General features: G+C 40.3%; 1 protein-coding gene across 8 annotated transcripts in view; it reads left to right on the top strand.

Annotated features, from left to right (window-relative positions):
• Positions 1–27527, top strand: part of KCNT2 (potassium sodium-activated channel subfamily T member 2) — a 283250-nt gene that overhangs the window by 167134 nt on the left and 88589 nt on the right. For 3 of the 8 annotated variants that reach the window (XM_030573503.1, XM_030573501.1, XM_030573500.1), the window contains exons 15-17: positions 6835–6943; positions 20591–20647; positions 25424–25573. In XM_030573503.1, coding sequence (XP_030429363.1) covers positions 6835–6943; positions 20591–20647; positions 25424–25573 — 316 coding nt within the window. The remainder of the gene's footprint in view (positions 1–6834; positions 6944–20590; positions 20648–25423; positions 25574–27527) is intronic. The other 5 variants (XM_030573506.1, XM_030573504.1, XM_030573502.1 and 2 more) reach the window with 2 other exon arrangements.

The following is a 27527-nucleotide window of genomic DNA, read 5'->3' as shown; positions in this document are numbered from 1 at the left end:
AAAAGGTTTTCTATTTCATTGCTCTTGACCCTTTATGTATCCTCTCCTGAAATACTGTTTGTTAATTTCCCAAGTGAAACCCTGCCCCTCCTGCAGTAATAATAAACTAGAAGATCCATTTTTCTTTCTCCCTCAGACATAGACTGTGCTATATCAGGCCACTACCTTTAATGCACCCAATTGATCCTGCATTTAAGTTCAAATCTGAAAAGAAAGTGAGATTATCCATGACAGAAAAGCATCAATACCTGTGTCTCAGGGGTGCGGTAAATAGAACATTTCTGCTTTTGTGTTTAACTTGCATCCACTTTTTTAATAGTATATGAATCTCCTTTACCTATTCAGAATTTTATAATCACCATTCCAGTTACAGAGATACAGCCTAATGAAGCATTTTATCATTCTCTATACAAAATGCAATGTTGAATTACCTTGGATTGGCCAAGCCTTATGTTAAAGCTGCAGTGGCTTATTGGGAAGGAACAGAGTCCAAGCTCACTGAAATTGATATGGAGTGCATGTGATGATTAATCTATCAAATATAAGATAAAAATGAGCAGCAGAAGCTCTGTAGCAGGAAGGCAATTGTTCACTTTGTGAATGGATGCTTGACTGCAGGTCTGGTGTGGGTAACTTTCACCTGCAAAATTTACAAAAGTTTCCTCAGAAGTTGTGCTAGATCAGGGGTCTCAAACTCAAATGACCACGAGGGCCACATGATGACTAGTACATTGGCCCGAGGGCCGCATTACTGACACCTCCGCCGCACTGCCCTCAGCCCCGTCCCCACTCCACCCCTTTCATGAAGTCTCACCCCGTCCCACCTCTTCCCTGCCCCCATTCCAACCGCTTCCCTGAAATCCCCACCCCAACTCCGCCCCCTCTCTGTTCCCAAGAGGTGCAGGAGGGGTGTGGCAGGGGGTCAGGGCAGGGAGTTGGGGTGTGGGGTACAGAAGGGATGGGGGTGTGGCAGAGGGTCAGGGCAGAGGGTTGGGGTGTGGAGGGGGGTCAGGGCAGGGGGTTGGGGTGCAGGAGGGATGTGGCAGGTGGTTCAGGGCAGGTGGCTCAGGGAAGGGGGTTGGGTTCAGGACGGGTGCGGGGTGCAGCAGGGGGCTCAGGGCAGGGGGTTGGGGTGCAGGAGAGCTGTGGAAGGGGGTCAGGGTTCAGTGTGCGACAAGGGGCTCAGGGCAGGGGGTTCAACTGCAGCAGGGGTTCGGGGTCTGGCCCGACATGCACCGGGGGCAGGGCAGGCCCCCTGTCTGCCTGCCCTGCCCCCACTCTGCTCTGGGAAGCAGTTGAAATGTGGGGGAGCAGGGGCTCAGGAGTGTGTGTGTTGCTGTTGCTTCAGGCACAGCCCCCAGTATCTACCATTGGCCGGGAATGGGGAACTGCGGCCAATGGGAGGTGCTGGGGGCTGTACCTGAAGCAACATCAACACACACACACCCTGTGCCTCTTGTCCCCCGGTTCCATCCACTTCATGAAGCAGCGTGGGGACAGGGCACGCAGGTAGGGAGCCTGCCCTGCCCCCGGTGTGCATCGGGCCGGAGCCACTCTAGGTAAATGCTGGGGGAGGGCGGGGGGGCCACGAGGAGCTTTCGGGCCACAAAAAATAACCTCATGGGACGGTCCACGTGTTTGAGACCACTGTGCTAGATCTAGGACATTATTCTCATACACCTGATGCTAGAACCACATAGCAGTGTTTTGAGTGCATATTGTCTTTCAAGAACATTAGAGCTGGTATAACTCATAGCAGTGGGCTGCCACTAGAGTTTGTCGGGACATTTTTGTCCAATTTGGGAAATGGACATTTGTCAAAAAGTTTTATCTAGTCCAGGATAGAATTTATGATCAAAGCCAGAGAGAGAGAGCTCAAAATAGTCAATAAACTAGTGGTTGGGGAATGTACCTGGAAAGTGGGAACCCTTTCTCAGTCTCACTGGCTTGTATAAATAATTCTGGATACAGACTGTGTAGCCTGGCACTCACCCTGGGATGTTGGGGACCCAGGATCAAATCCCTGCTCAGAATCAGGCAAAACAAAGCTGGGTCTCCCACTTTGCAAGTGAGTGCCCTAACTACTGGAGTGAGTCTCTCTCTCTCTCTCAAAAAAGATTCAGATGGTCTTATTTTTGGTCTGATGTGGAATAAAAAATTCAGAAACATCAAATTATTTTGCAAAATGGAAAATTCCTTTTTTGCCAAAATGTTTACATTTTCTGCCAGAAAAGCCAAAAGAGGAGATTTCATTTCAGGTAGATTTGACTGAATGGAAATATTTTGGTTTGTTGGACCAACATAAAATGTTTTGTTTTGAGTGAGTTCAACATTTTTCTATGGTGACACATTGCGTCATAGGATTTACAGTCTGGATGCTTGATGCCCATTGCCCATGGGCCAGGCTGCTTGGCTGGACTACGTCTCCTGTAACAATGAAGTCTCCACTCTGACCAAGTGTGAGGGGCATACCTGTAGCTGCATCATGGCAATAGTAGTCCAGCTTGGGATCCTAGCCCATAGAGGAGAATAGAGGCATTAGGAATGTGAACTACAACGTTCAGGAAGCCAAGTGCCGCCATAGGGAAATGTAGTTGTATGTTGAAATGGCTCAAAATGAGAGGTTTCAATTTTTAAGACCTTTTTGAATGTCTCATTCAACGAATTCTTCTTATATGTCTATTTGCCATCCCAATTAAGGATGAAAACAATAGTTGAACTATCAGGATTTCCTGCAGGATAGAAGTTCAGATTTGGACTCCTCATCCAGGCTATTCCTCCAGGCTGCAGTACCTGTGCTTCCCAGAGTACAGAGACTGCAATTCTGCCTAACCCTTGGCACAGGCCTCACAAGGGAGGAGAGCCCTTCTCCTTCCCCCCACAGCACATTCACATCATGGGCCAGACATAATCTAGCCCAGAAGCATAGAGAAAAATAGTTTGTCCCTCTAATAAGGTGAATGTATTATTAAACTCAGTTTTTCCCTATCCATGTGCAATAGCAAGACAAGCTTGAAATTACAGTCCATATCCTCATGTTCCAAACAGCTAGAGGGAAAAGAGTATTTGCATAATTCAGAGTTATTCTGATAATAAATAAAACATAGATTGTTTAGCACTGAAAAGGGGGAGCCGAGGAGAGGAATGCAAGAAGCATAGATTCAACTGAGAGAGGACAAGGAGGAGCACAAGGAAGTTAGTCTAAATAATGCTGCCGTTCCTACTAAAGATAGCAGATTTTTAAAACAAACTTTAAATCTTCCCACAACTCCTCCCACATTTCTCCACAACACGTGAAAGTATTTTAGTGTAACCATCTTTATATTATGTGTAATGGGGTTGGTACCCACCTCTCACAAGTGCCCCCTTTCTCTGGTGGATATGCCTGCAAACAGTTATTTTCCAGGGAAAGCCCCTGCCTCTTGCAGGCAGCCCACTACGGTTCATTGGGTGTGAGCCTGCTTTTGTTGTTTTGGTCTTATATTAGGGTGGCACCTCTTTCAAGCATCCCCCAGCTGATGTTCTCTCAGTGGGTCTTCAGCAAATCAGCCCTCCTACAGAGCTGCATACACTGTCCCTCCTTTCTGGGTTCTTATCATGGCCCCAGTATGCCTTTTTCAACCACTCACCTGGGGTCAATCTCAGTACCCTCAGCTGGCATCCTCTTCAGCAGCCCTCCCAGAGCTCAGTCTGCAACCAGACCAGCACGGCCCATCTTGGTACCCTCATCTGATCTAGCCATGTTCTGTGGTCAGTTTCCCATGCTCTGCCTGCTTGCACTGACCATTCAATGGTCCTGCTGCTCATCTAGCCAGCCAGCAAACCAAAGGCTCTGCTCCTTGCTTTTTATCTGGCCCTTCCGGCCCCTTAGTGGTTGCTCCAGCAGCCCTTCTGATTGGCTGCTCCTCTGTAGCCACTCTAGGCTGCCTGGAGCACTTCTCCCTGCTCTATTCCGGGGAAGGGTGGTGAGGCCTCCAACTGGGGGCCCCCAGACCTAGTCCACCCTGCCCCACCATGCTGTGCATCATTTCCATAAATGAACTGCAAATGGCAAAAAAAAGGGTCCACATTAGACTCTTTAAACACATATTACTGGAATAAATCCTGAGTATTTGCACTTAACCACATATGGGATTGTTTTAGACTGAGGCTCTGCTTTATATCAGAATATATTAGATTCAGACCCTATATTCAAGAGTCCAAAGTTTAGTGCTGCTCTGTGCAAGTGCATGTTTTTACATAACATTTTAGTTTCTTTTATCAAATTGATGAGGAGTGGAGTAGTGATGTTTTATTATGTAGTTTGGAAATGAGAAATTATGAACAATGAATGAGAATAATGGTGCTAATGACAGTAATTATACTTCGGTATAATCTTTCATCTGTTGTTCTCAAATTACTTTATAAATAAGAATTTGTGAAACTTCAAAAACACTCTTATGAAGTAGGTAGGTGGTTATCATCCCTATTTTACTAATGCATAGAGGCACAGAAAGCTCAAGTGGCTTATCCAAGGTCACTGTTAGTCAGTGGCAGGGCTGTGAATAGTGTAGAGAGTCATGATTCCCCATCCCCTGCTTTAACCACAGGAGAATATTCCCTACAGAAAACTTTAGAACAAGAATGATTGATGATCTTTAGCATCAGTCTGTTTTGTCCAATTTTCTCAAGCAACATTATCAAAAAACTGCCAGCTCTCTCTTTTTTTACACTCTATAAAAAACATATGCTAGAGGATACAGCACTACTTTGAGATTGAATATTATTTACTTTATGTTTGTATTCCACTAATCCTCATTTCCCTTTTATACATTATCAGGTCACAATGCTCTTTGCCACCATGCATGCTTCAAAGCACAGAGTATGAAATTATTGGACATTTTATAGTTTTTTCTTTTTTTATTTTAAAAAATGTTTGATGCTGTGCAATAGCATCTTCATAAATAGGAAGCTTCACAAAGCATTTAGGTCAGTGGAAATTGTGTAGCAAAGTCCTATTCAAGTCTGAAAATGTAGGAGCTAGTATTCACTTGCTCAGTGTCAGGAAGTCAATATTCCTTTCCATAATCCTCTGTCATGTTACTGAATCATTTTCATGAACTTCAATATATCCTATCTGAACTGTAGACTCTGTCTTGCCCTGCATGCTCTTAGCAAAATCTTTAGTTTTGAATCCAAATGGTGTTTTTTACAGGTTCATTAAAAGCACACGATCAACTTGAAAAAACAAAATCTCATATCTTTCTAAAAGCTTTATATCTACTATACTTACAAGTAGCACACAAGATTTCTATGACTGGAAGAAGTTACTGGGGAAAATATTTTAATTTCTTTCAGTATCTTTCTACATTTGACAGCACTTTGTGTATTGTCAGTTTCACTCTTTCTTAAATAGTCAGCCATGCTCTGATTTACGCAAAAACATAGGCATGTGCTTACCTTTCCACATACGAGCCCTCTCATTGAGTTCAATGGATTATTCCCATGCATAAAGTCAACCATGTGCCCAAATGTCTGCAGAATCTGGCCTTTGTTAGTCAGTGTCTCCTTTGCATAGATATGTCAAAAGGGGAATAGAAAAATTATTAGTTTTTAAAATCAGGACACATTATTTAAAAGCTGTGCTATCCAAAACAGTAATAATTTTAAATTTATCACTTTCAGAAAAGTCAAGTTGACAGTGTCTAAGTAACCAAGTTGAGAGTTTTCACCCTTTTGTAGTATCTTATATGTAATAGAGATATTTTGGTTTCAGCTTTCTATCAGGAGGAAATAATTTTGTTACTTATGATGCTATGTCTGAGACACACCATAAGGAAAACAGCAGAACTGTTCCACAACTAGAGTGCACTTCATGTGTAAAGGACATCTCCTCTCTTTCTTCACTTTCAAAATTTTGAGATAAAGCACTTTAATGACTGTTGAGCAAGAAGGAGGACAGTAACTCAGATTTTTTTCTTTTACCACAGCGTGCTATATTCAAGAGAGCTTTGAAAACCCCACTTGTGTATTTATCTTTCAAAAACTCTTCAAACGTCTAAGTGTACAAAGAGTTTAATTAAGTCACAATAACCTTCAGTACTTATTCTTTCTTAGACCCTCATTATTAAAGAAGAAATGTTAAAGTGACATCTCAGAGTGCTCTCCTTATTCTTTTCTCTTCACAGCAACTCCAGTTCTGGAAAGCACTCCACCATGCTCTTGGAGTATAGGTCGATTAGATCCAGTAAATTACTTGTAATTTCCTCCTTGCTTCTTTTCTTTCTTCATGCCAGAGAGTGTCAAACACAGTATGACTTTTTGAGCTCTGGTTTTAGTTTGATGTAATTTGAGAAACCCTTGTCCAATTCACTACAGGTTTGATAGAAAATGTCTACCTCTACCCTAGATGTCATCTACCAGTTTTGGGGTGATATTTCACACATGTTGCCAGGCAGTTTAGCTGCAGCAGCCCACTATGGCATATCTACATTTCAAGCCGGGGGCATTATTTCCAGCTCAAGGAGAAATACTTCCACTTTCTCTGTTTGGTCTACTACACTAAAAATAAAAAGTTTAGCCTCAGCAAGACAAGTGGCAGGACAGGCTAGCTTTCCCCAAGTACATGACACGTGCTGCACAAGGGATATGCCTGACACAGTTTACTTTCTCCCTAGAGCCATGGGGTGTGTGGGAGGGTCTCTCTGTCACAATCTGATTCTCAGGATATTACTGGAGCACAGCAACTCAGTTCTGCCGCTTGTTTGGGGAATATTGTAAAATGACAGTCCAGCCCAAACTAAAGTCTTTCTATTTATAAAGCACTAATCCTGTCTTGTGTCGTCTTTTGTACAGATCATGTTGTATGCGAAGAGGAGTTCAAATATGCTATGCTAGCTTTAAACTGTATCTGCCCAGCTACTTCTACGCTAATCACCCTGCTGGTTCATACCTCTAGAGGACAGTAAGTATACCACCCTTTAAAAAAATGAGATTGATATCAGAGCTACTTTGTAACACAAGGGAAGAGTCTATCCCAAGACACTACTGTTCAACCTCACTGAATTCAATGACTATTTATATTACATTACAGATGTCGGGAAATAGTGAACGTTTCCCCCACAGTGTAGTTTTGGTAAATATACACTGAAATCCTGCTTACTGAGTGCAATTGTACTCTTCCTGACAATAAGTCCTGCAGGATTTAGTCCCCAGTGCTTATATTTTTAAGAAGGAAACAGAGTTATAAGTTAAGGGTTGGCTGGCAAAATATAGCCACAACCCCCCTTTAGAAACAGTGCAGGATTACACTGCACCAGTGACTCACAGAAGCCCAGTCAGAGCTGTGGGAAGGTTTGTGGCCTAGATTTTTCCAAAGTGGTCTTTATTTTTGTGATCGCAACTTTATTCACCAAGTATCTGATTTTCAGAGGTAAAAGACATCAATGACTCCAACTGTGGTCAATGTGACATGTGGATGCTCTTTCAAAAAAATCAAATCAAATCTGTTCTAAAAGGTGAGCCCAATAAATGGAAGCATCCAAAAATCAATGGCTACTTTTGAAAATTAAAACAGTGATTCAAGCCAGCAAAATGCCTCCCAAAATTCTGGAGAATGAGGAAAATTGTGCCCATCCTGGACAGCATCTGTTCCCTTCTGCCTCCCTGATGGTTACTGCAAGGAACAGGACCATAGCACTACTGTTTCCACTTTGCACAGGTGAGGGCCAGTTCTGGTACTGAATCTGTGCAGTCTCTGGCTTCCAAGTCCAAGGACTTCCATTGCGCTCAGTCCAAATGTGGAGGTCCAAGTGAAAAATACCCATTATGCTTTCACACTGTCTAGCTCTGAGGGCCAGAGTCTCAGCTGGTATAATCATTTTAGTTTTATTGACTTCAACAGAGCTACCTCCATTTAAACCCGCTAAGGATCTGCCCCTAACTGTTTAAATGGAGGTAGTGCCCATTAATTTTCATAAGAGCTGAAAAGATGGGGACACTGAATTCCCAGTAAGAGTCAGCATGATCTCCTTTGGGATCCTTGAAAATGTCAGCCGACTTTCATATCATAGTAAGGACATAACACCCAGTGTGATTTATTTTCATAGTTAATTTTTAAAATACTAAGGCATTCTTGTGAGAAAACAGTACCAGCAGAGAAGCAAGTTAGAGAGTAAATCCCAGTACACAACTAGACAGGTGAATGCATGTATTACCAGGAAATTTAGGATTTTACTATAAACATATATTTCATGAAGCTGTCATGGGCACCCGCAAAATCTTGACATTTACCACACAGTGGCATTTAACCTTTAGCAAGGCATCTGGAATATTTCCCTGTGCCTAGGATTCAGAATACCACATTTACTGCAAGAACTTTAGCTTCTGAGAACAGCAAGTGTAAAGATTTTAGTTGATTCTTCGGTGCTAGAATCTGCTAATAAGAACACAATGAAATAGCTTGCATGCCTCTCAAGAACTGTGAAAAATATATTTGCTTCATTTTCCTAACTTTGATTGCTTGTGTACACAGAATTCAGAGGCTTAAAGAAACCAAAACACTTGAATGTCCTATGTACATGAAGAAGTAGCAGCATTTTTAACAGATGGCACAGAGGGTTCTTCATCAGCTAATTAACACACAAAGATTCTTTTTCCCTCTGTGGCACTTCAGGGCCTTTAGCATTACATTTCCAACTCATTCCAATTCTCCATTTATACAAAGTAATGTTTTCTACATTGATTTTTCTTCTATACTATGATATAAAGTTAATATGACAGAATGTGAGAATTCCGGCTATTTTTGGCTAGCTCCCTAAAGTAATTGTTGTAAGGAGGGATGTTAAAGTAACTGATTTATGGTCTGATTCTTCACTTTGAAAATTGCCAGTGATGATTACTGGGAAGAAGGAAACTTCTATTCGCATTAGTAATTGCTAGTGCTATTTTGCATCCTCAATATAGAAAACATGCAGAAAGTCATGAGAAACTAGCTATGAAAAGTTTTTATAAAAAGTGAAAATGAAATGTTTTACCTTATTGAAATGAGAAAGTCAAAACAATTCCCTTCACCTCTTTTCCATCAAACAAATTTAATCGAAATAGACACATTCCCGAGGAACATTTCAATTTTGACAAAACTGTTCCATCAAAAAATTTCACTTTGACACTCTATTACTTCTGTGAAATTTTGCAATTTTTTTTTAAATATAAAGGACGAGAAAAGTTAAATGTTACTAATTGATTCAAAGCCCAATGAAGTCGATACATTGAATGTAATGAAATTAAACTAGTCAAGTTTTACTACAGTTTCTAAATGACATTTTTCTAACTGTGTAACAAAGAACTGAGCTGAGACTCAGCTATAAATTTCCCACCTTTTTAAAAAGGTAAATATTCCAAAAGCCACAGCCCACAATTTGTAAGATGCAGATAAACAACAGGGAGGACAAAATTGCAGCTCCTTGTATCTTATTTTCATGTAATCCTTTCTGAAAAAGAAACTCTGTAATTTACCCAGTAGAAACCCACTAGAGCAAAGCAGGAGCTTATCCAAACCCAGTCTGCTCTCATTCCCAGGCGGAGCTGCACTCTTCTTTGTAATGACATCCTAGTGGTCTGAGGGAAATCAGTTATCACAGGCAGCCACAGTTACCCCCCACCACCACACAAGAATGCGAATAAACAGGAAGAACTGATGTGTGGTTGATTATCACTGATGTCACAATGTTATTGCTCAGGTGGCAGCGAATGTGCACTGCTGGGGGAGGACACAATCTGCTCCCCTCAAAACAACAACAATCCCTCCCAGTGTTCCTGTTGGACCAAAATTACTAAAAATACCAACACTACAAAATTCATATTGGAGACTATTCCACACACAAGTTAATGAGCGTCTGAAATTTGGTTTAAATTCTCCATGGCATGGTTATTAAAAAAAAAATGGTTCTGAGAATGAGAAACACTAAGGTATAGACCCTGTATAACAGAAAGCTCTGACAACCTGAACTATAGTCTCACTATTACAAGCCCATAATTATAGGTGGGGCTGATAAGGTTGGCCCATATGTCCCACCATAAGACTCTGTTTTCAATTCTTTATAATTTTACAAATTTTAGCCATTCTGACTGGAACTTCCATAGTTGGTGTCTGCTTCAGGTTGATATTTTAACTTCAGCCAAAATGGTACAGGTATTTCCAAGACTCATGCTAGGGAAAAATACATTTTTTTTAACCCATGTTACATTGTCTTGAGAGACCCCCCCCCAAAAAAGGGACTACCCCCATGCAAGCAGGGACATAACATTTGGCTGGGGCAAGCCTTTGTGTCAGTGACTTGCCTTTTGCCATCCCTGGGAAAATCCACCCAAATTTGGCCAAGTTATAAGCCTTAAAAGAGAGCATGCACATTATCTTCAGTAGAGTTTTCTTAGAGTTTAACTACGAAAATCTCAGGAAATTCTGTCCTCACCTCAGCATGTTCCAGCCACATTCAGTCCCTCATAGGGACCTAGTTGCACATGTGTCATTCCCATGGTCACCGGGCAACCGAGTATGCCTCATTCCTTCTTTGCTTCCACCTGTGCCTCATCTGTGCATTCACCATCCTCAGAGAGCAACTGAGCATGAGGCAGCCCAGGGCTACAGGAGCTCAGAAGGACTTTTCCAGTAATGACTACATCCAGATGCTCTGGGTTGGGGTGGGACCATCCACCAGAACTGACAGTAGGGATCCGTCTCTCTTGTGCTTTCCATGACACCTCTGCTGGCACATGGACAACATGAAAGAGGAAGCCATCTAATTTGAATAGAGAGGGAAAAAAGCCAGACTGTGGGACAGGAAGAAAATAAAGGAGTAGTTTGGAAAAAGCAGTCTGGTGAGAGTAGGATTGAGGCAGGGAAGAGAGATTAGGTCTGGCTTGTCAAAAGGACTGGGAGAAGTTAGGACTGAGCTAGGTGGGAGGAGAAACAGACTGAGAGCCAGGAGAAGGGAGAGAGTGAAGGTTGGAACTGCTTGGGTGTGGGAACTGGGACTTGGAGCTGAGAGGGTGAGGGGAGGCTAGTCTTGGTTAGGCATTGATTGAACAAGGAGACCAACTGAAAACCAATGGGTGGGGGACAGGACAGAGGGTGGGAGACAGAACCGGTCTGATAAGGAGCTTGGGTGCGGATTGAGAACTGGAAATGTCTGAGCACAGAAGCTGGGACAAGGACCCAGGGAGAGATTAAACAAGGACAAAGATCAAGCAGAGGGAGACAGATTGGATGAGAAGCCTGGGGAGGGAAACTAGAACTGGGAGGGGAAGAGGGAAGATGGAAAAACTGGAACTCACTGGGCAAGGAGATGGGGATGAGAAGTGAAGAATGAGACTATGAGAAGGAACTGGGGTGGGGAAAGAAAGGACAGAGAAGAACAGTTTAGAGGGGATGGAGCACAAGGCGTGGAATCAGGGTGTGTGTGGCAGAACAGAAGAGTTTGTGTCCACTAGAGGACACTCCCCTCCACAGCCTGGAATGGACTCCAAGAACCCTGAGTCTTGACAGAATGGTGTCAGTCAGTATCTGTGAAACCCACTGGCAAAGAGTCCCATCCCTCTGTATTGCTGACTACATAGGGTTTGACAGTTTGATATTGCTACCAGTTTCTCCATTAGCTCAACTAGCAGAGGTCTGTGTAGTGGATTTAAAGGTTCCAAGCCTACTGACGACTTATGTGGTTCAATATGATGGCACCTGATGGAATTTCTGTTTTTTCAGTTTGCTTTAAAAAAAAATTCTCCACTTTAATCATAGAATTATAGAACTGGTAGGGACCTCAAGAGGTCATCAAGTCCAGTCCCCTGCACTCATGGCAGAACTAATTATCTAGCCCATTCCTGACAGGTGTTTGTCTAACCTGTTCTTAAAAATCTCCAATCATGGAGGTTCCACAACCTTCCTAGGCAATTTATTCCAGTGCTTAACCACCCTGACAGGAAGTTTTTCCTAATATCCAACCTCTCTCCAATTTGTCCGCATCTTTCCTGAATGTGCTGCCCAGAACTGGACATAATATTTCTGTTGAGGCCTAATCAGAGTGGAGTAAAGCAGAATTACTTCTCGTGTCTTGCTTACAACACTCCTGCTAATACATCCCAGAATGATGATTGCTTTTTTTGCAGCAATGTTACACTGTTGATTCATGTTTAGCTTATGGTCCACTATGACCCCCAGATCACTTTCCGCAGTACTCCTTCTTAGGCAGTCATTTCCCATTATGTTGTGTGCAACTGATTGTTCCTTCCTAAATAGAGTATTTTGCATGTGTTCTTATTGAATTTCATCCTATTTACTTCAGACCATTTCTCCAGTTTGTCCAGATCATTTTGAATTTTAATCCTATCCTCCATAACACTTGCAACCCCTCCCAGCTTGGTATCATACGCAAACTTTATAAGCGTACTCTGTGTGCCATTATCTAAATCACTGATGAAGATACTGAACAGAACCGGACGCAGAACTGATCCCTGCAGGTCCCTACTCATTATGCCCTTCCAGCACGACTGTGAACCACTGATAACTAGTCTCTTTGGGAACTGTTTTACAACCAGTTTTTCACCCACCTTATAATAGCTCCATCTAGGTTGCATTTCCCTAGTTTAAGAGAAGGTCGTGAGAGACAGTATCAAAAGCTTTACTAAAGTCAAGATATACCACGTCTACCATTTCCCCCCATCCAGAAGGCTTGTTACCCTGTCAAAGAAAGCTATCAGATTGGTTTGACACTATTTGTTTTTGACAAATCCATGCTGACTATGACTTATCACCTTATCTTCTAGATCTTTGCAAATTCATTGCTTAATTATTTGCTCCATTATCTTTCCAGGTACAGAAGTTTAGATGACTGGTCTGTAATTTCCTGGGTTGTCCTTGTGCCCATCTATAAAAAAGGGAATTATATTTGCCCTTTTCCAGTATTCTGGGATCTCTCCCCTCTTCCACGACTTCTCAGAGATAATCACTAGTGTCTCAGATATCTCCTCAGTCAGCTCCTTGAGTATTCTAGGATGCATTTCATCAGGACCTGGGGACTTGAAGTCATCTAATTTGTCCAAGTAATTTTTAACTTGTCATTTCCCTATTTTAGCCTCTTCTGATCCTACCTCATTTTCACTAACATTCACTATGTTAGCTCTCCTGGTTAAGCCAGGGTGGTCTTTGCCATACTTCCTATCTTTCCTATGCAGTCGGATAGTTTGCTTGTGTGCACTTAATAATGACTCGTTGAAAAACTTCCAATTGTCTATTGTTTTTTTCCTTTGCTTCCCATGGGATCTTACCTACCAACTCCCTGAGTTTGCTAAAAAGTCTACCTTCCTGAAATCCATTGCATTTATTTTGCTGTTCTCCCTCCTACCATTCCTTGGAATCATGAACTTTTCCATTTCATGATCACTTTCACCCAAGCTGCCTTCCACTTCCAAATTCTCAACCGGTTCCTTCCTACTTGACAAAATCAAATCTAGACCAGCTTCTCCACTGGGTAGCTGTCTCCAATTTCTGAAATAAAAATTGTCTCCAATACATTCCAAGAATTTATTGAACAATCTGTGCCTTGCTGTGTTATTTTCCCAATAGATGTCTGGGTAGTTGAAATCCCCCATCACCACCAAGTCCTGTGCTTTGGGTGATTTTGTTAGCTGTTTAAAAAAAGCCAAAGCCACCTCTTCTTTCTGGTTATGTGGTCTATAGTAGACCCCTTCCATGACATCACCCTTGTTTTTTTACCCCTTTTATCCTTACTCAGATACTTTCAACAAGTCTATCTCCTATTTCCATCTCAATCTAAGTGTATACATTTTTAGTAGATAAGGCAACACCTCTTTCCTTTTTTTCTCCTGATGGTCCCTCTTGAGCAAGCTGTACTCTTCTATACCAATATTCTCGTCATGTATTTTCCCACCTGGTCTCTGTGATGCCAACTGTGTCATAGTTGTGTTTATTTAGTAGCATTTCGAGTTCTTCCTGCTTATTTCCCCTACTTCTTGCATTAGTATACAGATATTAAAGATACTGTTTTGACCCCCACAACCTCCAGTTTTGTCTTGTCTCTCCTTTAGCCCTGCCCAAGCCTTTATAACAGCCCATGATCCCCCCAAATTCCAACCCTTCTCCCAGGTCTCCATGTTCTTGACTTACCTGGGGGCTTTGGTCACCTGCCCCCTTTGAACTTAGTTTAAAGCCCTCCTCACAAGGTTAGCCAGTCTGTATCCAAATATATTCTTCCCATTCCTTGATAGGTGGACCCTATCTCTTCTTAGCAGTCCTTCCTGGAACAGCATCCCGTGGTCAAGGAAGCCAAAGCCCTTCTGGCAACACCATCTTCGCAGCCAGGCATTCACCTCCAGGATGCCTCTGTCTTTGCCTAGGCCCCTACCCATGACTGAAAGGATCTAAGAGACCACCACCTGCACTCCCAACTCCTTCACCCTTATTCTCAAAGCCCTGTACTCAGTTCTGATCTGCTAAGGGTCATACCTCACAGGATCATTAGTGCCCACATGGATGAGTAGCATGAGGTAGTAATCAGAGGGCCAGATGATCCTCGACAATCCCTCCATAATGTCTCGGATACAGGCCCCTCGCAGGCAGCATACCTCCCATGCTGCCATGTCAGGGTGATGGGTGCCTCTATCCCCCTCAGAAGAGAGTCACCAACCACCACTATCCTACATTTCCTCATGGGAGTGGTGGTTACAATCCTCCCAGTCCTGGAGGTACATGGCTTCTCCTTCTCCTCTGGGGATGATTTATCATTGCTTGTTGCTAGGACAGCATATTGGTTTTCAAACACTGTGGTGGGTGAGTTGGGAGTAAAAGTGGAGCACTGCCTGCTGCCAGAAGTAACCAGCTGCCAGTGTCCTCCCTGTGACAGAGGCATATCCTCCTCCCTCGGTGGTGTGACAGCAATCCTCTGTAGCTGGATAGCTTCCTCAGCCTCAGATGTCTCCATGTGAATACTCTTGAGGAACTCCTCATGGGCACTGATGCTCCTTAGCCTTGCCAACTCCTCCTGTAGCTCTTCCACCTGCTTCCTGAGAGATTCCACCAGCAGGCACATTTCACACTGGATGGTCCCACCAGCCTGACTTTCTGAGGATGGGAAATGCAGGCCACTGTCTCTGCAAAGCCACTCTAGGATCTGGGTAGAGACATCCAGACATCCATGGTTAGGCTGTCTGTCTGGATACAGATGCAGGTGGAGGACAGGTGCAGCATTGGCACTGGCGATGCGGCCTGTCCTAACCCTAGTGACTATATTACAACTTCCTCCTACACACTCCCTCTCAAACTCCCCTGTTCACTAGCATCTCTTGGTCATTTATCCTCTGGCTTTTAAGGCCTTCTCTCCTAGCTCAGCTCTACCCCCTCGTTAATCACACAGTGGGAGGGTGATCAAAGGCTAATTGAGGCTGAGCAAAGATGATCAAGGATGATCCAGGGAACAAAGTCCCAGACAGTCCCCAGACACACAATTTCAACTGCTCCTGTAACTAAAATAGCCTGAGAGAGAAACACACAAAACAGCCAAACAAACTCACTCATCCAAAAGTTAGGACTCGCATCTTGTTCATTCAGCAGGGGGATCGCATTCTCCCCCTCTCAAACTCCCCTGTTTGTGGTCCCCTATTCGCTAGCTTCTAATAATTGTAAAATTTGGTTTGTACTGGTTTCATTTAGAAAAGAACATTCAAACTCTATATATCAAACATATACTCATTCCCTATATTAAAAAAGCAATAAGATTGCAAAATCTAATACACCTCTACCCTGCTATAATGCGACCCGATATAACACGGGTTCGCATATAGCGTGGTAGCAGCGGGGCTCCATCGGCAATTTAAAGGGCCTGGGGCTCCCCGTGGCCGAAGATCTGGGCTCTTTAAATCACCACTGCAGCCCTACCAGCGCTTCCCCAATATAACGGCATTTCACCTATAACACGGTAGGGATTTTTGGCTCCCCATGACCGTGTTATATTGGAGTAGAGGTGTAACTCTAAAATTCAGAAATGCAGACAACAGCCTCCTTTACTACTCATCCCTGATTCAAGCACTAGAACAGATCCATTCTATGCACTGAAGAAACTGTGGGTCCTGTTTTACAAAGAGTATGTGATCATCTAATTGAAGATGGTGTGATAATTTATACTTACAAGAAAATGTGGCTGAAAAAGTGGCATAGGCAACCATAGTTTTCTGGCATTTTATATATGTTGAGTGTGTTAACTTTTCAAACTTAATAATGTTCTTTTAACATAGCTTTTCTGTATGAGATACTGAATGCAATATTCTAAATTGTATATAAAGTATAACAAGCACCAAAATATATTATAATTAAAGCGAGGCAATATTTAATTCTAGTAAAATAATCCCTTTTTTCTGGGTTTTCCATCATAAATTAATTTCATATTCTGTGTGAAGGTCCCAATTTGTGTCAATTCATTGAATATTCATTTCACCTTTACATAAAAATCATACACTGAAGGTGGTGTTATGATTTGACATTAATAAATAATTTGCGCATCCACTAAAAATAAGTGATCACAATTAGATATAAATAAAAGCCCGAACGTAGAAATTTTCCTTAGTCAACAAAGTTTTTGGAACTATATTGTCAACTTAGTCAACTATGGTTTTTGTAAAAAGGACTCTTTAAATTGTCTTCTATATGAGCCTTTCCTTTTCAAATCATGCCCTTCATTACATTCCTAAAAACTGTGGTGAGATTAAAAAGATTAATTGAGTGCTTAATCAAATTGTTAAACTATAATAGAATACCATTTATTTAAATATTTTTGGATGTTTTCTGTATTTTCAAATATATTTATTTCAATTACAACACATAATACAAAGTGTATAGTGCTCACTTTAAATTTATTTTTAATTACAAGTGTTTGCACTGAAAAAAGACAAAAGAAATAGTATTTTTCAATTCACCTAATACAAGTACTGTAGTGCAGTCTCTTTATCCTGAAAGTTAAACTTACAAATATAGAATTATGTACAAAAAATTGCATTAAAAATGAAACAATGTAAAATTGTAGAGTTTCAAGTCCACTCAGGCCTACTTCTTGTTCAGCCAATTGCTCAGACAAATAAGCTTACATTTGCAATAAGTTTACATTTTCAGGAGATAATGCTGCCTGCTTCTTGTTTACAATGTCACCTGAAAATGAGAACAGGCATTCTTGTGGCACTGCTGTAGCCAGCATCACAAGATATTTACATGCCAGATGCATTAAAGATTCATATGTCCCTTCATGCTTCAATCACCATTTCAGGGGACGTGTCCATGCTGATGATGGGTTCTGCTTGATAACAGTCCAAAGCAGTGCAGACCAACACATGTTCATTTTCCTTATCTGAGTCATATGCCACCAGCAGAAGGTTGATTTTATTTTTTCGTGATTCGGGTTATGTAGTTTCTGCATCGGAGTGTTGCTCTTTTAAGACTTCTGAAAGCATGCTCCACACCTCGTCCTCTCAGATTTTGGAAGGCACTTCAGATTCTTAAACCTTGGGTCAAGGGATATAGCTATCTTTAGAAATCTCACATTGGTACCTCCTTTGTGTTTTGTCAAATCTACAGTGAAAGGGTTCTTAAAATGAATAACATGTGCTTGGTCATCATCTGAAACTGCCATAACATGAAATATATGGCAGAATGCAGGTAAAACACTGCAGGGGGCATACAATTGGCTCCCAACGAGTTCAGCCACAAATTTAATTAAGGCATTATTTTTAAATGAATGTCATCAGCATGGAAGCATGTCCTCTGGAATGGTAGCTGAAGCATGAAGGGTCATATGAATGTTTAGCATATCTGGCACGTAAATACCTTGCAATGCTGGCTATAAAAGTGCCATGCAAATTCCTGTTCTCACTTTCTGCTGACACTGTAAATAAGAGGCGGCAGCATTTATCTCCTGTAAATGTAAACAAACTTGTTTGTCTTAGCGACTGAGTGGACTTGTAGGCTCTGAAGTTTTACATTGTTTTGTTTTTGAGGGTAGTTAAGTAACAACAACAAAAAAATCTACGTTTGTGATTTGCACTTTCAGGAAAAAGAGATACAGTACTTGTATGTGGTGAACTGAAAAATACTATTTTTTCTGTTTATCATTTTTCCAGTGCAAATATTTGTAATCAAAATATACACTTTGATTTCAATGACACAGAATACAAGATATATGTGAAAATGTAAAAAAAAGAAACAGGGCTTTGGAGCAGAGCCCAGAGCTGAAGCACGGAGCAGCTCTGGGGGAGTTTCAGGTTTTTGCCTAGAGCTGGAGCGGAGCTGAAGCACAGCTCCAAAGCCCTTAGAAAAACATCAAAAATATGTAATAAATTTCAATTGGTATTCTCTTGTTTAACAATATGATTAATATTGCAATTAATCGTGATTCTTTTAATCATGGATTATTTTTTTGAGTTAATCACTTGAGTTAACTGTGATTAATTGACAGCCCTACTAAAAACTTTCATTGAGTTGCACCTTAGTATTAGTAAAGTAACTGTGCTTCATTGTCTTCCCTACAATACCAAGCCTCTGTTTACAAGAATTGGTTGGTTTTTTTAGCTCCATCTAGAGGTAACTATTGGACTGCCAAATTTTATGAAATTGCTTAATATAGAATTCAATGGACTGTTAGGATTTTGCCTTTTTTGGATGCTTGGTTAAATTTGATAATGGCAAAAATTACTGGTAATAATTACAATATCTTGAATTGTAAATAGACTAGAAGTGATTCAGTTTTTATTTGAACAAATTAGTGTAAGTAACAAAAAGCCAGTGAAAATTATATTTTTTGTACAAAATACTTCAAAATATGTTTTGCTCTAAGCCAAATATCAATACATACAACAGAAAATGGAGGGAAGATACTCTCGTGGCCAAGTTTCTTATATTTCTAAAATTTGCACTGTTTTCTTTATCAAATTGTCTTTCATTCCAAACCATTTAAAGAGGTAAGCTTTGTTTGAGTGTTGATATTCAAATGAGCTTTTTCCTGTGCAGCTGGTTCCCGTTTCAATATTGTGTTATTACCACAGCCCCAAAAATAAACTTTATTATATTGGAGTTTAAATCCCCAGAATTATTGACATGGATAGAGAGCTATATCATGTAATGATCTGCAATATGCAATAGGCTTGAGCAGTCATACTTTTGAAGCCCATCCAGTTAAAGCCAATAGGAAGTTTTCCTGAATAATAAATCCACTATTAGGCTCATAGAAGGCCCATGTCTGACAGGTCACAAATAATACAAGTTTGGTGACTTCAGTTTAGACTCTAGACAAATTTGCTGAAATTAACTTCACCTGCATAAAGCCCAATAATAAGACTGTTCAAGTGAAACGTGTGTGCATGGAAGGGTGGGAAGACTGGGAATGAAGAAGTGGTATGAGGAAGTGAGGCACTAAATATGTGTTAGAGCAGTAGCCAAAAAAGAAACTTACATGTCTCTTACATTTGATCCATATAAAGATGTACCCCTTCCCAGTTCTGTCTACACTGCTGCCCTCTGCACTTGTCTAACCTGGGCTGAAGCACAGCCTCTCTCTGATGTTCTGCTAACAGACAGGGCAAACATCCCCAATACAAAGGTCAAGTGGTCAGTTTCATCCCATTGTTAACCCAGTAACACTTGGGGGTGAGAAAAAAGAAAAAAGCAGAATATAGCCATAATACAAGGAAGACTCATAGACTCATAGACTCTAGGACTGGAAGGGACCTCGAGAGGTCATCGAGTCCAGTCCCCTGCCCTCATGGCAGGACCAAATACTGTCTAGACCATCCCTAATAGACATTTATCTAACCTACTCTTAAATATCTCCAGAGATGGAGATTCCACAACTTCCCTAGGCAATCTATTCCAGTGTTTAACTACACTGAATAGATTTAACATGCACCCTTGTACATACCAAAATTGGATTGTGAACAGAAAGAAAATGATTAAATTTGCTATGAATATTAAATAGTTTGACACCTCTTATGAATACAACTAGTTTGACAATCCTGATTATAATAAAAAGTCTACAAAAAATTAAATGCATAGGTAGCAAAAGCATACAGCAAAATGAGTGTTGTATTGCACTAGCTTAGTAATAATGTTTGCACAGGAAAATATATTATATTATATATATATTATAGGTTTTAAACATCCATACTATATATGTAAATGAAACTTATCTTCATTTCTGATTTCTCTACAAAGTTTTCTAAACAATATGGAATCAGATCAAATTACCATTGAAGTTAATGGGAGTCTTTCCATTGACATCAGTGTGAATTGCATTGGGCCTCTATATGAACATATTAGATTTAAGCATGTGAGATGTGAGTAACCTCATTGTATTAAATGGGACTACTCAAATGAGTAAAGTTGAGCATGGTTTTTTTTTGAAAACTAGAAACCTTATTTTGTACCAGATTAAAAAAACCTGACCATCTTTATAGATTTCTAGCCTAGTACTAAATACAATCTGCTACTAGAACTTGTTATAGAACAAACATGTTGAAAGATAATAGCATTTCTGAATTTATGAACTTCATGTGATCTTTGCAGAACAGCACCTTGGGAAGCTTTTAGACATCTAACTGGAACCAAGCAGACTTTAACCAGGTGAAACATTTTATTTTAGGGGAAAAAAAAAAAGTAAAAATATGGCACTATTTTATTTTAGAATTACTTTTCTAGCTTTGTTATTCTACTATCTCATGATACTTTGTCTATTAGCAACAGTGCGATAAAATGAATAAGTTATTTTCTATACTAATTTTATAATAGTTTAGCATTACATTAATTTTTAAAAACTTACATCTGAAAATATAACACCTCACTTATAATGCAAAAACATCTGACTATGAAGAGATATCATGTATGCAGTAGGGGAAGGGATTGCTAATGGAATAAGAAACATTTTAGTAACATTTAATACATGCATTATTACGTGTCTTTGAGATTGTGCTCCGCAAAGCATGAATGCAGGAAAGAAGACCAAAAACATTTTGGATCAGAAATAAAAATCAATAAAAAGATTGGTAGTGACATGGATTTTCTAAAGAGATTTGAAATAAGGCAAGACAGCAAATAAAAACTGCTTATTGTTACCTGTCCTAAAGGCATGCATTCATCGATTAGCTGTAATAGAAACATTTAGCATGAATCAGATTAAGTTTTAATTGACTGGATCAATGTGGAAAGGTCACAATCATGCCAAGAACAGCAGGCAAAGCCTTGTGATGCTTGTACCTGAGCAGAAACAACAGTAACCTAGGGTACTATAATCTTGTTAACATTTTACAGAAAGATTCTTGTTCCTTCTTCTCTAGAGGAAGATCTAGAGTGGGAGTTGGGACCTAAGTTGCTTTCTTGTACTGGGGATGTGGGTCCTAGTAATGGTATGCTTTAAACAATCACCATGGTCAAAACCACATCACTAAGGCCTTGTCCACACTGCCACTGTACAGTGCTGCAACTTTCTCGCTCACAGGTGTGAAACAAAACACACCCCGAGCACTACAAGTTTCTGCACTGTAAAGTGGCAGTGTAGACCATGCACCAGCACTGGGAGGTGTGTGAGGGTGACCAGATGTCCCTATTTTATAGGGACAGTCCCCATTTTGGGGTCTTTTTCTTATATAGGATCCTATTACCCTTCACCCCCATTCCGATTTTTCACATTTGCTGTCTGGTCATTCTAAGCTGTGGCCTCAATGCTGATAGCTACTCCCCTCTCTCCTAGCGCTGATGCCATGACTACGCAGCCACATTAAAGCACTGCTAGTGAAAACATACCCTAAGAGACAGCCTCCCAACACAGGTAACCAGACTTATGGTAACTCTGCTCAAACTAACACACCAAATATAGTAGTATGGATACTGCAGCATAGAGGGCAGCACAGACTAGCTGCCCAAATCCAAGATCACCTGACCTCCTGAACCAAAACCTGTGCTGGAATGTCTCCATGGTTAGCTCAAGTTAGCATAAGTCTGTCTGGGCTGGGAGGCATGCTCACAGTTCTAGTATAGACATATCCTATCAGAATGTGGTTCCATCCAGGTGGATTGAGATATTATTCCCAGTTGGAACAGGTCAATTTATACATAGAGGCTACAGTTTTCAGACTAACATCCAAAACTTCTAATTGCAACCTCCCAAATTATGTGTTAAGCCTTAATTGCGCTCATATTTGTTGTTTTCACATGTTTCATGCTCAGTATGTCATATCAGTGAGTGTTAAAAGATGCCTCAAGCAACTTAGCTGTGCTCACTTTTTGCCCAGAATCCTCAGTTCCCGATCCCCGACTGTTAGAACATTGGGTGATGTTAATATACAGTAGCTAGTCATACTACCTGCATCTTGTACACCATCATTTGGTGGGAGTGGGAAGGTATCATCAAATCAGCAATTGTAGTGTCCATAACCTCTTGCATGCTAGATCACCAGCTGGTAGCTTAATTTTGAGATATAAAAAGGGACCAACAAGTCAGCTATACTGCAAATACTGACAACCTTGTTCTTATTATGAAAATAAAATACTTGCCACTAGTCTCCATTGAATCACCTATCACTCGTCCTTCTCCCAAAACTTCTCAAAATTTAATATTTGATAAACCATAAAAATTCAATTTCCCTCCACTTTAAACCCCTCCCATACACACAAGTATTTGCATTACTTCACCTGATGATTTAGTCCATTTTAAACCTTGAAAGATAACAATTATTAAAAGATGTAGTATAAAGTTGCATACATATAAGTCTGATTATTAAATGAATGTTTGTTGATTTGCTGAAAAATAAACAGGTTTTGCCCTACAAGTGGTGGCATGGTAGGGCTTCTCCCCCAGCACCAAAAAAAAATTGGAATAATAGAATAATTATTTATAATATCTCTATCATCTAATAAAATAGTAAATGCACTTCAACTGTCTTCATCTGCTTGGTTATTTCATATACAAAGGAAAGCACAAGCATTTGTTTTATAAAACTATCAAGGGTGTTCCCAATGCTGTAGCGCAATATAAAAGTTACTCTACTGCAAACAAAGGCAAAGTGTGGAAATTCCATTTAGAGACCAGAATAAATTCCAGGTTGGGAGAAAGAGGTAGAATAAAAGAGAGTGCAAGGATTATAAGATGAGTTTAGAACAGGGAGGGCTTGGTGAGTCTCAGACAGGGATCTAATGTAGTGTAATAATCACTCTCTTCCATAATTCAGGTCACGACTAGGGAGACATGGTGAAGTGATGCCAGGCAGCACAGGGTGCATTTAATTTGTGTGGTGTGGTGTCGTGTGGTGTGTTAGTGTGTGTGGGGGGAGGGATAGAGTATGTTACAGGTTCTGCTTGTGTCCACTGACCTCAATAAATAATCCTCTTCAAATTAATGACAATAACATTACTTCTTTAGCTTCAGAGATACTACATCTGCAAGCAAGCCATGGGGTTAGGAAGATTTAGAAAGAGCCTTGTGAATGTTTGAAGGGATATTTAAGAGGTATAGAGGGACATTGTGAAGACCAAGAGATTGTCAAGTCAAAGGAGGTTGATGGGCAAAGAAGATTAGAAGAACAATTAGACCTTGTCTACACCCCGGTGGTAAAATCGACCTAATTTATACTACTTCAGTTATGTGAATAACATAACTTAAGTCGACATAGTTTAGAGACTGCATTAAGTCAACCTACACTGTTCTGTGTCGATAGGAGAGCACTATGCCATTGACTTAGTGGGTCTTCACCAGACCTGCTAAATCAACACCACTGCATCGATCGCAGCAGTGCTGGTTTACCAGTAAGTGTAGACATGGACTTAGAAAGCTATGGAAGTAGGAAGAGTAGACCAAGGTCCATCAGAGATACATATTGATTAGAGTACCAACTTTGCAACAGAACCTAAAGAATTTTGTTCCACTATATAACTAGAAGATAATGTATGTGAACACCTCTAATCAGATACTGTTCCTTAACTTTTTTAAATGTGTCCAAATTTCACAGTTTACATATAAAATCCAAAAAAAAAATCCACTGTGTGCTACTGGGCAGGTTAATAATTACTCTATTTTTTATGATTGCTATGGCTGCATAACATGCATTTAACTACAATGTTATGAATATTTCATCTGAGAAACTGGAATGGTTAAAATGCTTTTAAACACTGCAACAAGGTGAAATAGACGTTCATTGAGAAATGCATAGTCCCTGAATGAAGTAAGTAAATTATTGATAGACTCATTCAGCTTATTGGAATATTGAATTATATGATGATAGTTTATCTTTTTACTTTTTTTGTTTTTATTTACTCTATTTTTGTCTTCATAAATCTGTATGAAATATCAATCGTATAGTTTTGTTTTTCGAAATGATTCAAAATCATACATATTTACAAAATTCTTCATGAAAAGAAACAAAAAATGTGTACATTAGGTTGTGGAAATAAGTATAACATTCAGAACAAAAGCCAAAAATATTTGTTGGTAAAAAAATTGTTCAGTCCCCAGCAATGTGCTTTAGGCTGGATTTTGATCTCAGCTCCTCAAGATAGATAATTATTTATATTCTGATTCCCATGACTCTGATCCTGAAAAAGGTTCCATGCAATGGGAACCATTAATGGGGCTCCATATGGTCTTAAGTCAGTGGAGTTCCACATGGGCACAGGGTCTGTGTACATTGATGTCATGGCACGTTTAAAGCCATAGAACCTAATCCTACAATTGCAAAGATGGATGACTGAGCACATGTCCATTGTGGCTTCAGGTGGGCACAAGCAGCCCACTTGGCTGATGTGAAGTAAAAGGTCAGGAAAGCTTTAGACTGGTAAACAAGTGGTGTGTTCTGAACTGGAGAGTCAGAATAAAGCACAAGGTAGGAATAAACATGTAACTAAATAGCCCTATCCAGGATTAGGCTAAAAACCCTGAACATAGTAAAAACAAAAATGCAAATGGGGTATTTTGCCCATAGCCAGATTGACACACAGTTGCTTACCCAGTTACCTGGACATCACACCACTAGTTCTTTTGAAATTTTCTAAATAATCTTTAATGAGAATCCATTTCCAGCTCTTTTGTGTTAATAGACATAGTATAGAAATAGCAATTAATGTACTTACTATGACTGGATTACTTGAAATTCACATTGTCTCTGCTCTTTGCTATCAAGAAAGTGTAGAGAGACTTTTAATACACCCATTACTTTAGAACAGTGAATGCTTCCTAATTCATGTAATTAATATCTGCTCATTCCTGCTACTAAGCAAATATTTCTTTCAGTTTAGCTCATGGGGCCTTTCTAATAGACATCTGTAGAAACTATTGCCATTAGATACTGTTATGATTAATTAGATCTTTTTACATCAACGTTTAAAATTATTCTCATTGTCTGTGTGTTTCAGGGAGGGTCAACAATCACCAGAACAGTGGCAGAAAATGTACGGCCGATGCTCTGGTAATGAAGTGTATCACATTAATCTGGAAGACAGCACGTTTTTTGCTGAATATGAGGGAAAGAGCTTTACATATGCTTCTTTCCACGCACATAAAAAGTACGTTTATAATTAGAGGATTATAAATTCAGATGAATCTTAATGTATGTTGAGTCCATAGAGTATATATTGTACTGCATTGTTCTGTGTTGTCACTGCCACCTTATGTATTGCTTTTGCTTCTGGTTTTATATAGCTGCTGACCCTTGTGAACTTTCTTGGACTTGTGTCTTCTCCTGCCAGCTTTGAGTGTCAAAAGAAAACCGGTTTTGGTCTATATGTACCAGCCTAGCCTTAAGGCAAAAGGAGATTAGTTCTATCTAGGCAGATATCAAGAATAGATATCACAGTCAGGAGATCAACATCTAGATATGGAGTTATCGAAATTAAACATTCAATACATCCTTTCCCTAGCAGATACAACTTAAAGGCTTTTTTTCCTGGATAGAATCTAAAGAATGCTTAAAATATCTTCTCTGGATCTTTCACATCTGTCAAAGGCTAAGTTTATATTTGATTGTCAAGGTTCCTCCCCCACTCTGAACTTTAGGGTACAGATGTAGGGACCTGCATAAACACTTCTAAGCTTAACTACCAGCTTAGATCTGGGTTTGCTGCCACCATTCAGATTTCTCAGTATCTGGAACACCCTCTTTCCCCCAAAAAATCTTCCCCTTCCTGGGTAGCCTTGAGAGACTTCTTCACCAAGTTCCTGGTGAACACCGATCCAACTCCTTGGATCTTAACACAAAGAGAATTTAACCATCCCTCTTCCTTTCCCCCACCAATTCCTGGAGAGTCCAGATCCAATCCCTTTGGATCTTAAAACAAGGAAAAACCAATCAGGTTCTTAAAAAGAAAGCTTTTAATTAAAGAAGGAAAGGAAAAAATCATCTCTGTAAAATCAGGATGGAAAATACTTTACAGGGTAATCAGATTCATATAGCCCAGAGGAACCCCCTCTAGCCTTAGGTTTAAAGTTACAGAAAACAGAGGTAAAATCCTCTCAGCAAAAAGGAACATTTACAAATTGAGAAAACAAAAATAAGACTAACACACCTTGCCTGGCTGTTACTTACAAGTTTGAAATATGAGAGACTGGTTCAGAAAGATTTGGAGAGCCTGGATTGATGTCTGGTCCCTCTTAGTCCCAAGAGTGAACAACCCCCCAAAACAAAGCACAAACAAAAGACTTCCCCCCACCAAGATTGAAAGTATCTTGTCCCCTTATTGGTCCTTTGGGTCAGGTGTCGGCCAGGTTTCCTGAGCTTCTTAACCCTTTACAGGTAAAAGGATTTTGGTGTCTCTGGCCATGAGGGATTTTATGGTATCGTACACAGGGAGGGCTGTTCCCTTCCCTTTATGGTTATGACATTGATGAAACATGAGCAAAATTCATATGGCTACAATGTAGCTATTGCAGTGCACAGAGTGGGTTTCCATCTTGAATGGACCCTTGCAAATCTTCTTCCTTTGTCAAGAGGTATTGTGGAAGGTTTTAAGTTTCTTAAATCCCTCAAAATTCCATCTTTCAACCTCATTTGGGGTCAGGAGTAGAGCACCATGCTTTCTACCTCAGTTCGATAAGTCTTCTATAACAGTGTACATTCCCCTTCATGACCCTATCATTGCAGTCATCTTGTTCACAACGGGTGCAAGGTTGCAACCTGCCAGGATCTTAAGTATCTCCTCATTTGTGACAAAATCCAAGCAATGGATGTTAGGAATATGCCATAACTTTTCACAGTGAAAAGTGTTTAGTATCCTCTCCTCAGTTGTTTTTAAATGCCATGTTTCTGCTTCACGTAACAGAGTTGTCATCACTACCACATTTTCGAACACTCATATCTTAATTGTCATGCAGACATCCCACCACTCAGAGTCCTTTGAACATGCTGAAATGTTCCTGACAAAACCAAGCTGAGGTGGAACTTCTTCAGTTATTGAATCTCCTGCTGTAAACCAATTACCCAGATAAAACTATTCACTCATTCAGTGCCATTGCCATCTACAT

This window comes from Gopherus evgoodei, chromosome 8 (assembly GCF_007399415.2).
Source record: "Gopherus evgoodei ecotype Sinaloan lineage chromosome 8, rGopEvg1_v1.p, whole genome shotgun sequence".
Taxonomy (NCBI): domain Eukaryota; kingdom Metazoa; phylum Chordata; order Testudines; family Testudinidae; genus Gopherus; species Gopherus evgoodei.
This window is presented reverse-complemented; position numbering and strand designations above follow the sequence as displayed.